This window comes from Haplochromis burtoni, unplaced genomic scaffold (genome assembly GCF_018398535.1).
Source record: "Haplochromis burtoni strain Fernald_Lab_line unplaced genomic scaffold, NCSU_Asbu1 Contig_1109, whole genome shotgun sequence".
Taxonomy (NCBI): domain Eukaryota; kingdom Metazoa; phylum Chordata; class Actinopteri; order Cichliformes; family Cichlidae; genus Haplochromis; species Haplochromis burtoni.
In genome coordinates, this window is record NW_024583470.1 from 52,489 (window position 1) to 64,030 (window position 11,542).

The window sequence follows — 11,542 nt, forward strand, 5'->3', positions numbered from 1 at the left end:
CGTCCACGCGCAGAATCATGTCAGGAAAAGTCGGGAGAAAGCGCCAGAGTCCAATTTGGGATTACTTTGAATATGACTGTGTTTTGGATAAAGCAAGTGTCTTGTAGTGGAAAGAGACAAATTATGAGGGACATTTATGAAACGAAAAAATCCCACAAACCTTAAAGTGCACTTGAAAAGCTCACACAAGAAGGCTAACCTAGCTTACCTTGAGAAGGGAGCACACTCAACCCTCATCCCCAGAAAACAGAAGCTAATCCCAGGCAAGGCAGCGTGATGCATCCCGAGACAACAGGACGGGGACATCTACACAACTGTGTGAGTCAATTGCCTTCACAAAGTTTATCAATTCACTTGAACCAAAATTACGAACACCCGGTGCTGCGAGAGTTAATAGTCTCATTGGGGCCAAGGCATTTTATAGTTGCCTGGTATCAATGGTTGTTCATCTGCCTTTATTTATTTATTTATTTATGTATTTATTTATTTATTTAAAGAACCCATAGGTGGGAATGTGAGTTGTCTGTCTCTGCGTGTTAGCCCTGCGACAGACAGGCGACCTGTGCAGGGTGCAGGCTATGGTAGCTGGAATAGCAACATACCCAAGGATAAGCAGAAGAGCATGACTGATATGATGAAACTGGGATTTTGTTGCACTTAATTATTGCAAACACAGCTGAAACTATAACTGAAACTAATCAAAACTAAACTGAAACTAAGGATTTTCAAAAAAATAAAAACTAAACTGAACTAGCAAACAATTGGTAAAAACGAATTAAAACTGATATAAAATTGAAAATCTGAAGTCAAAACTAAATAAAAATAAAAACTAATGAAAATTGCAAAACTATTAAAACCCTGCTCCCTGGGAGCTCTTGTTGCCTGGTTTTTCTTCATAGGCGGACAGTTTCTCCACCGTCGTTTGCTGCTCACTTGTTGGACCCTCCACTTCAGGGAAGAAGGCTTCCTCGCCATCGGCACCCTACCCCATCTTTTCTCACTCCTTCAACGTCTGCTGAGTCAGCAGACAAAGGACCAGCAGTGCTAGTCAGCACAGTGAGTAACTCAGACTCCACTATAGTTGTAACGCCACTTGCTATTAACAAGATGAAGGCCGTTTCTTCCCCACTCACTAGCAATGCTAAGCCAGCTGAAAGTAGAGAGAAAGGTTTTGTCTAACCTGTCCACTGTGGGTTTCTCTGGGCCAGTGGGCCTGGAGACTGTTAGTTCACTGTCAGCCGTCCCTGTAGTTGCTAATTGTGAAGCTGTTGTGAGTAACCGAGGCATTTTGTCATTACCTGCTGAAACAGTGACTATTCATTCTGGGCAGGAGTGTTCAGGGAGTGATGGAAACTATTTTTCTTGTGCTCATTGTGAGCCTGGAGTGTTTAAACTAGAGCCCATTAACAGGCTGTGCATTCTCAGACTGTTTGTGTGGCTGTTAACCAGGCTGCTCTAAAGTTAGTAACTGAGGCTGAACATGGTTCTGGAACTGCCGCCTTCGACCTTGGCGAGGGGATCAAGTGAGCTAATTCAGCGGACTGTGTAGCTTTTTTAGTGGACTTTGAAATCGCACGTGCTGAATTAGAGCACTCTGATTTAGGGAGCGCTGAGTTGTGGCCAGAGCACTCAGAGCTGCCAGCTCAGCATGAAACTCAGATATTAGCTCAGTCAGCTGCTCAACTTCACCCATAAACGTCACTACAGTCAGTAGCTCAGTTTCCTGCGTTGCCAAGAGCTCAGTCCCGGTCTTTTGCTCCTTACATCAAGATTCAAGGCTCTTTATTTGTTATATGCAGAGTCATACGAGTGCAACACAGTGAAATGTGTCCTGAACTCTCCTTCGACTGTGCAAAAAGACAATATATACAATAAATTAATTAAATAGAAAAAATGTGGAAATTTTAAATTCAAAATCTGAAAATGTACATTGTGTGAATACAATGTTAAAGTGTCTTGTGCCATATTAGCACCCCAGTGTATTGTCACAGCAGTGCAAGTAAACAAGTGACCCGAGTAGTGTAAATGTACAAAGTAATATGCGCAGTAGTGCTACTCACAAATGGCACCCTTACAAACTCCAGCTACTGCAGCATCTCAACGAGGATGACCCAGATCGGTGCACAGAATTTGCAGAATGGGCAAAACAAAAATTGGAACAGGACCCTCAGTTCACGCAGAAGATTTTGTTCAGTGATGAGGCAAACTTTTATGTGAATGGTGACGTTAACAAACAAAACCACCGCTATTGGTCTGACACTAACCAACACTGGATGGATCCCTCCAAGACTGTTGGACCAACAAAAGTGATGGTTTGGTGTGGTATATGGGGTACAACGATAGTGGGTCCATTCTTCATCAATGGAAACCTCAAGGCCACTGGATATTTGAAATTGCTACATGATGATGTGTTTCCCTCTTTATGCACTGAAGCTGGCACGTTCCCTGAGTTTTTCCAGCAGGATGGTGCACCACCACATTATGGGTGCCAGGTCCAAGCATTCCTAGATGAACAGTTTCCTGGAAAGTGGATTGGTTGTCGTGGGCCAGTTGAATCCAAGGTCTCCCGATCTGACCCCCTTAGACTTTTATCTTTGGGGTCATCTGAAGGCAATTGTCTATGGTGTGAAGATACGAGATGTGCAGCACCTGAAACTACAGATACTGGATGCCTGTGCTGGCATTTCTCCTGCGGTGTTGCTATCAGTGTGTGAAGAGTGGGAGAAGAGGGTTGCATTGACAATCCAACACAATGGGCAGCACATTGAACACATTTTACAAGTGGTCAGAAACTTGTAAATAACTCATGACAGAATAAAGTTACGTTGAAACCAAGCACACCATTGTTTTTCTTGTGACATTACCAATAAGTTTGATGTGTCACAAGTTAAGTTTCCAGTCACCTTCTTCACTCACTATGTGTTAACAGACCTCTCTGCATTGAATCATATCTGTTATTAACCTCTGTCTCTCGTCCACAGCATGTCTTTATCCTGTCTTCCTTCTCTCACCCCAACCAATCGCAGCAGATGGCTCCGCCCCTCCCTGAGCCTGGTTCTGCTGGAGGTTTCTTCCTGTTAAAAGGGAGTTTTTCCTTCCCACTGTCGCCAAAGTGCTCAAAGGGGGTCATATGATTGTTGGCTTTTTCTCTGTATCTACTGTAAAACATAAAGCGCCTTGAGGGACTTTTGTTGTGATTTGGTGCTGTATAAATAAAACTGAATTGAAGATTTTCAGAACAGTCGACCTCTGACCTTCAGATCATGGTCACTAAGATTCAAACATGTCTGACACTGTTGGTAGATACACCTATAGTAAGAATTTGAAAATCCTACATGGCTTCGTTCTCAAGTTATCACATTCACAAACTTGGGTGGTGACAAAACCCCATCAGCCTTTTAGGGCTGAGGTGAAAGAAGGGCTTTTTCTGGATCATGTTAGCTAGTGTTAGCGTACCTGCTAAGATAAGAATAGAACAAATAGAGCAGCATGCAGCCATGCTACTCGGTACCCGGAGCTATAAGAGCACAGCAGATTTATAACTGACCTTGATGAATCTCTGGGCTTCTTCATAAACTTCACCAAGTGGCGTCACTGTTAGGAAAGCTTCTGTGTGATCTGAAAGGCAAACACAGTAAAAGTTAAGAAAGCTACCACTGGCTACAGCAAGCATTTGCGGGGTTTCCTCAGTAATATGTGATTAACAGCTTCATCCAAGTATTGTGTGGGAAAAATGCAAATATGACAAACTGTAAATGAAACTCTTGTGAGTGACACATGTTTGCTCACAGAAAGACGTGCTGCTCTTGTTATTCACATCCTTCAGGTTGAGTTGAGCTAACACTTTTTAAATGTTAGCCTAAAAGCTGCCTCAGGCTGCAAGCACAAACCGACCTGTTCCAAACAAAACGACATTGAGTCTCTGGCTGCGATCCAGGCTTTTGAGAATCTGCAGGGCGATTCTGCGGGCCGAGCGGAGAGACTCTCCCTTCATGGACTCGGATGTGTCCAACAGCAGGATGACTTCATCTGCGTCTGAACTGGAGCTGACCTCAAAGTCTGGATAGAAAACCAACATGCAGGCCTAAAGGGACGGAAAGGAGATGGCTGAACAAAAAAGCAGCATTTTTAGAGTGACAGGAGGAGAAGACAAAGAGAACGACAGACAAACCTGGCTGTCCTTGTCAGGGTGTTTCTCCACCCACATCCTGGGCAGGTGGACGTCAGACAGCATGATGGACAGCTGGAATCCATCTGGACCCATGATCTGTCCTGGCAGCACGCTCACCACTGCCTTACAGTCGGTTTTCTACATGACCACAAACATTAAAGAGCAAAAAATGATTGGTTTGCATGCAATAAATCCATATTTGTAAACAGCAGTTTGGTTTAAACTTTGAGGTAAAACAGCAAAACAATTAGTGGTATGGTCCACCCAGCCTTCCTTTGACTGGATGATTTCCAACTAAAATAGAGTTACATTAAACAAATATTAACAATCGAAATCTTTAAATAGAATGAATGACGGTGTTTTGGAAAGCTGTAAATAAAGAACAAACGGCATCAAGTATAATAATGATTGTAATTATTATTGTTATTACTAGTAGCAGAATTCATTTTAACGACTTCTGATTCAATTCCAAATGCAGCCAGGTTGTCATTTGTTCACATGCTCGATCAGAGGGACTTGAATTCCAAAAGATTTGGATCGTACGTAACTAATAATAATCTGCATGAACAGTTGCAGTCTGGTTTTCGTCGTCCCACAGCATTGAAACTGCGCTGATAAAAGTAACCAATGATCTTCTCGTGGCAGCTGACTCTGGTTTACTCTCCATTCTTATTCTTCTCGATCTGACTGCTGCTTTTGATACTATTTCTCACTCAGTTCTCCTCAGTAGGCTCGCCTCCATCGGTCTCTCCCATATCCCACTAGCCAGGTTTAAATCACCCAGTTTATTCGCCTTAAATCCTTCACTTCTCAGCCCTTTCCTCTGGTTGCAGGCGTGCAGGGATCTGTCCTGGGGCCTCTTCTTTTCATTATCTACCGTCTTCCACTTGGACACATTTTTTGTAAATAAAATATTCAGTTTCACTGCTTAAATGTAAAATAAAAAGCCAAATGACCTTCATCTTGATTTGGTGAGTGATACATTGCAGGCTGGAGATCTCATAGGGCATTTCAGCTGACAGGTCCAAGGTGAACTCTCTGAGAGAAAAGGAACAGTGATTGAACAACCCCAAACCAAAAACATGACGATACACAAAATAATGAAGCCGTAAATACTGCAAAGCTGTTGTTCAGTTCTTAACAGTTTGGAGGTGGATATGAGCAGACGAGGTTCACGCTGACTGGTTAACAGAAATGCTTCATTTCGCTCACCTCACACTCGCAGCTTCATCAGTTACACACACCTTCTCCACACGGACCTGTGGAGTGACGTTTAAAGTCATATTTGTCATCAAAGCAAACTCTGATTCAATCATGAGCTGGACAGGATCTCTGTTACCTGTGTGGTCTGGTTGAGGGCTGCACTCTCCTGCCACGGAGCCACGCTGCCGGGCAGGGAAAAGAGAATTGTGCCGTCCCTGACGATCAGCTCGGAGACAAAGGTCACTTTGATGAGGACAGTTGCACCAGGGGGCAGGTTACCCACACTGATGGTGAACACATCCTGCAGTGAGGATACAGACCATATCACAACCAGTGGCGGCTAAAAGGGCCTACATAACACCAGGAGACGCTAAACAGCTCTGGACCCGCATGATGTGTGTGTGTGTGTGTGTGTGTGTGTGTGTGTGTGTGTGTGTGCTTAGACGTACAGGTGCATCCTGGTCCATGAGATAAGCTCCATGTCCTTTCTCAATAGCCTGTTTGTACTCCTTGCGAGCTTTTTCTTTCTCCTTCACCTGAGAAACAAACATCCATTGGTTTGCTCACGTTGTGTTGAACAGCACAGGCTTTATATACACGATAGACGTAGACCCTCAAACTGAGCAGCTTTACTATTCATCGTTCATCTTTTGAATCCAAATGTCACGAGCACAGGGCTATGACTGTGAAATGAGAGAACCCACATGCTTATTGGTCAACAAATTGTGACTCACAAATCATTAGCCAATGAGCTCATGAGAACTTCAAAGTCCAAAATAAACCTAAATGCTGCCTTTGATAGATCAAACTAGCAAAAGAGCGAGTGAGCTGAAGGGTGATGTAGTCACAGCCTGAAGTCTTTTACAAACCCGGCTGCTTCAAGGCTCGATGTTGGCAGAACTTTGTGGAAAACACTAAAGAATGCTTTTCTACTCCCTCCAGCGTCAGAGTACTGGGCTTTATCAACAGACTGCTGGGCTTTGACAACAACAACAGGAATAATAAAAGATCCTGTTATGCTTTGGTCACATTTTCACAGACAGACAGACAGATAGAGTGAGTTTGACAGGTGTTTATATTGTAATTCACAGAAACAGGAAATGAAAACTTTCAGACGGTGAACCAGTATTTGAATAACGCTCCGTTACCTGTCCCACGACATGCTTCCCGTTGATGAAAGCTTCAAACCCACACACTGCAGCTGAATCATCTAGAGGGAAAACATACTTTGCCTCAATGGGCACTGAGCTCATATTTGTGTATTTCTGGAAGATGATGACCTAACAAGGACACAGACGATCACATCAAATGTCAAATCGTATGTCAGCAAGCTAACAATGAAAAACACTGAAAAGACTCGATGTGCCACCGTTACCTGTGAAAGCAGATCCATCAGTTTACACTTCACATGAACGGCCTGCAGAGGGAGCTGCTGACCAGCGCTGTCCAACAGTCCGGCGGTCACCTCTTCCAAGGGGTTTTTACTGCTTTCAAACATATCATCGCCTAAACTGAGCTCTACACACAGAAACAAGAGACAAAACAGTGCAGAATGACGTGGTTAGCTTCATTTCTATCTTTCAGCTTCATAATTATAATTTGCACCTAGCAGACCGTGCTGACAAAGGTTTTCCACTAATTTCATAGCTGTTCAGACACTGTCAGTCCCATCCTGACCAATAAACACAGTCCTCTCACATAGACGAAGCCACCGGAGCAGGATCTTGACACTTCTTTAGACTCAGCCTGCATGGCAACAAACCTGTAGCTCAGGGACACAACCAACATCCTGGACGTGCAAACAAACACTTTGAAGAGCTTGACAAAAAACTGTTGTTGTGTAGTTTCACCAACTCTACATGCAAAGGTTTTGTGTCTTTCTACGATAAACTAAAAAGTGCTTTGAGTAAAAGAGTCCATCTGTAAATTATAAGCTGCATCTAATGAATGACGTCACCGTTTACCTTTAAAGACAGCTGTGCAGCAGTGCTTGCTCCACTACATGTTACATCTGGTGGTGTTACTGGTTAACCCCACTTGGATCAGTCTGGGCTTAATGTGAGTAGATGCAAGTATGGAGTAAGTGTCATAATCCTGGGAGGCTTCCTTTTGGAGTTTTCAGACCTATGAACTTGATCTTGAGGTCAAGGGTCACTGATGATTTTTAGCACTTGAGGTTCAAATTTCATTCTCAGCTTACTGGAATTATAAACTTGGTGATGATGCTACCACATGAGCCTTTTACTGCTGAGGGGTAAAAACGTATGAAAGCTCAACTTCAACCACTAAGCTGAGCGCACTGTACTCTCACATTCATCGCCATAAATAAGAGCCGATCAAAGGCGCAGGTGTCCAGTGCTCACCTTCAGCAGAACGAGGAAGACAGAGCTCAGGTGACATGTCCACGGCAGGAGTGAAGGCCTTTAGCTGGTCTCCTTGGATGCTGAACTGAACCACATACTTGAGTTTCACCTGATCAGGACTGTATACCACATACTCATCATCCTGGAGGACACAAGAGTGGATGTATGTTTGTGTGCGTTAGTGGAGTGAACCTAGTGTGACAACAGTTAAATATTCAGCAAAGAACAATAATTCAGCTTATGGGCAGGAAGTGTTTTCTTCTGTCTGTTTATCTGTGCATGTAAACGCTCACACAGTCCTACTGTACCTCAAACTCAGAGGGAGTGTTTGGAGCGCGGCGGACTCCGCGCACGCTGTCGTATCCGTCGGGAGCCTGCTTCAGCAGGACGTCCGTCCTGTAGACCTGCCTGCAACGTCCCAACGCAACGTCACACACCAACAACAATCGGGAGCCATCCGTCACGCCGGGCTTGGAGTATTTCAGACTGGTGCTGTGGATGGAAAATGTGACTGTTGCTGCCATCTTGGTTCAGAGATATCAAAACTCCAATAATAACAAGTGAAAGCTTTTATTACTGCAGGTCAGTGTTTGCTTTACATTCAGAGGAAACTCTACAACCAGAGGACTGAAAACACTCCACAGCGTATGAACCTCACAGTCCTTCGTAGGGAACCAAGGAGAAGATGCTGAGGCGTGCAGATTACACAAGACCACGTTAAAACAAGTGGCAACAAGTCTCATGATCTTATTCAAATTGGAACGTTCTGGTTCAAAGCGTTGCCGATGCGCACGTAGTCGGGGGAGAGGTGCAACACGGAGTTCAGCCAGTGGTGTTGGGAATCAAAATCAATGGAATCATCAGATTTGTGTCCAGATTGTAACACAAAACGGGAACACGTCTCTCGTCCTTGAACTAGTTCTTCATACTTGCCTTATGTGTCGTATTCCCACCAACGTTTGCACACTTTTCACTCAATGGCAAAATGTCAATGAATGAGGGGCGGCTCAAGACTTTTGCACAGCAGCGTATGTGTCAGACACACAAAGAAACTGGTCAAATTGGGATTTTCGACTAACCTCAGGGAATCACTAAAGTAGATCCCACCGCCCAGTTTGCCGACGTCGGTTCTTTCTATGCCGTGGTGCTCGACTCCCACACGGGGCAGCAGCAGGCCACTGAAGAGGAGGACACAAACACAGCTGCTGTTTCACTACAGACATTAAAGACACACAATTCATATGAAAGTAAAGATATCGTTATGTTAATAAAGGAGGTCTGCTAAAATCGAGCTAAACGATTGGACGGCGTTTCCTAATACAGATGGACACAAGACGTACAGCCAGAGCCAAGGCCAAGTCAGTCAGCTGATCTTAACCCAGCTGAGCGTTTCATTGGCTGAAGACTTTGGCTCACAAACAAACAGCGATTGAAAGCTGCTGCAGTAAAGGCACAGCATGACAAAGGAGGAGGCTCCGCATCCGGTGATGTCCATGAATTGAACACTTCAGGCTGTCAGTGCCAGAAAAGGCTTTTCAACAATTACTTTCACTTGTTTCGTTTGTCCAATGACGTCTGAGCCCCTGAAATGATCAGATTGTGTTCCTCACATCTTTTTGTTCCACCCTCTGAATGAAAGCTGAAAGTCTGAACTTCATTACAAATTCATTGTGATAAAAAACCGAACCTGTCTCTGTCCAAATATTTGTGGACATAATGTTTATTTAAAGTGAAAGAATAAGAGAGAGGACAGTGAAAAGACGACATGTTTCAAAGTGATGTGATAAACACATCGTGCACATCTGTCTACATGATAAATGTGAAACCACTAACAACATTTTCAGGTGACTGTTGTTGTGATTTGGGGCTGTAGAAATAAAACACTAAACATCCAGAGACACGGTGTCTGGCTGAAATCCACCTGGCCAGTCAGTGTCCTTAACCCTTTAAGACCTGCCATACAACCAAGTCCGCCAGAGCTTATATTATATTTTTACATGCTGTGGAGCCATTTTTGGGAGCATTGTCAATACAACCATTATAGCCCAAATTTTAATAACATGTCTGCATTAAGTGCATAGTAATTACATAAATTGCAACGAAGTGCAATAAACTACAAAAAAATTTAAAATCGTTTTTGTTTTTTTAACATATATTTCTAGTTAGAGAAATTTAAGAGGCTCATCCCTCAAAACTGTAAATACAAAAAAGTTGCACAAACTAGTTTCCCACCACAGGAAATTTATTTTGAGTGTCTTCATAGTTTTATTTTTGAAATATACCAATTTCTATACACTGCAGGAAAAACGAAAATAAATATTATAATGCAAATTTGCAAAAAAACAGCATGTGCATCAAAATAAACTATTTCCAGCAGTGCAATATGAGTCCTAAGCATCCCAGAAACGACACAGAAAGTCATAAAGTCAAAGAAAACTTTTAAAAACACCAGTATAGGCCCTGAGGCCCTGATGGTAAAACAAACTACATTTCCGCGAAAAAATGACGTCACTTCCGGTTTCGGGCAGGTCATGCGGTCATGCGACAGTTCGCGCTGATGGACGTAGGAAGTGTTACAAACAGCTGATCGGATTGGCAAAGCGAGTTTCTGGAATATTATGTTTTTGTTGCTGCAAGCGCTTTTTATGCAGTTTTTGCAAAGCTATATGTGGAAGGAAACTGTGACCGAGGACAAGCTGATGGCATCAGATGTAAGTACAACTCCTCCGGTTTCATATGCAAAAAAAATTATTGCGCTAGCTTACGCGGTTGCAGTGCTACCGGGATTTAAAAATAGTTACGCAAAACAGAGCGTGCCCGCTCCGATCGGCTCTAAAGGGTTAAAGACGAATCGCATTTTCCTCTAACTGGTTAAAAAGCGAGACATGTCTCACAACAGACAACAAACCTTTGGTGTGACCCAAAGTGTCACAGTCCTGGGTCGTGTGTTTTGATTTTGGTATAATTATTGAGCTTTCATCGTGGTTTATCATTACCAGTCTTTTGGTTTATGGTTCTGTATTTCGAGCTCTAGTAGTTCTTTGTTCTGTAATTTTAGTCCTTAAGTTTTGTTTTTGTGTTTCCTGTTTTATTTTGATAGTCCCTGTCCTGTGTGCAGCGTGTTGGTTTTGCTTCTGTTGTCTCGTTAGGTCTGATTCGTACCAGCTGTGTTTCCCTCTCCCATTCCCCGATTGCTCCGGTGTTTATTCGAGCCCTGTGTTTTTGTTGCTCTGTGTCGTGTTGTATCCTCATGTGAGTTCTGTCTGCCTGTTAAGCCGTGTTATCTTCCCCAGCCTAGTTAGTTTCCTCTTCGTTTCCTGTCCAGCAAATAAAGTTGAGTTTTGGCACCTTGAGTCCTGCTGCACACACACCATGACAGCAAGCTGTTGTTGCTCTTCTTAGAATCCAAGCACACGGGATTCTGTCCCATTAAGTTTCCATTCATTATTCCCACACAGAATCACAGATCTGAACTCGCAGCAGAACACAGGCAGAGATGTCCTGGTAGCTTATCAGTTAGATTACATGTAAATACCAAGCACAGAGTATTTATTGAAATACAATAAATACAGAAAACCTTTGTTTTTTCCTTCAGTCTTTGATCTGATTGGTCGACACATTAAACCAAACGTGTTCATGCAAACGGACTAAGACGTCCACACGGTTGTGTTTTATCCCCAAAAGTTGAATAAAATTAAATAGTGACGGCCACAAGTCGCCCCCTCCCCAAAGACGCATCTATGTGTGTGTGTGTGTGTGTGTGTGTGTGTGTGTGTGTGTGTGTGTGTGTGTGTGTGTGTGTGTG

General features: G+C 43.3%; 1 protein-coding gene across 3 annotated transcripts in view; it reads right to left on the reverse strand.

The window, feature by feature from the left end:
• parp4 (poly (ADP-ribose) polymerase family, member 4) overlaps positions 1-11,542 on the reverse strand; it is a 55,262-nt gene that overhangs the window by 34,504 nt on the left and 9,216 nt on the right. For all 3 annotated transcript variants that reach the window (XM_014330878.1, XM_014330879.2, XM_042216552.1), the window contains 12 exons: positions 8,817-8,915; positions 8,046-8,229; positions 7,738-7,879; positions 6,750-6,892; positions 6,523-6,654; positions 5,824-5,910; positions 5,511-5,675; positions 5,384-5,430; positions 5,128-5,209; positions 4,172-4,309; positions 3,895-4,084; positions 3,548-3,618 (listed from right to left, as the gene is read on the reverse strand). In XM_014330878.1, the coding sequence (XP_014186364.1) occupies positions 3,548-3,618; positions 3,895-4,084; positions 4,172-4,309; positions 5,128-5,209; positions 5,384-5,430; positions 5,511-5,675; positions 5,824-5,910; positions 6,523-6,654; positions 6,750-6,892; positions 7,738-7,879; positions 8,046-8,229; positions 8,817-8,915 (1,480 nt within the window). The remainder of the gene's footprint in view (positions 1-3,547; positions 3,619-3,894; positions 4,085-4,171; positions 4,310-5,127; positions 5,210-5,383; positions 5,431-5,510; positions 5,676-5,823; positions 5,911-6,522; positions 6,655-6,749; positions 6,893-7,737; positions 7,880-8,045; positions 8,230-8,816; positions 8,916-11,542) is intronic.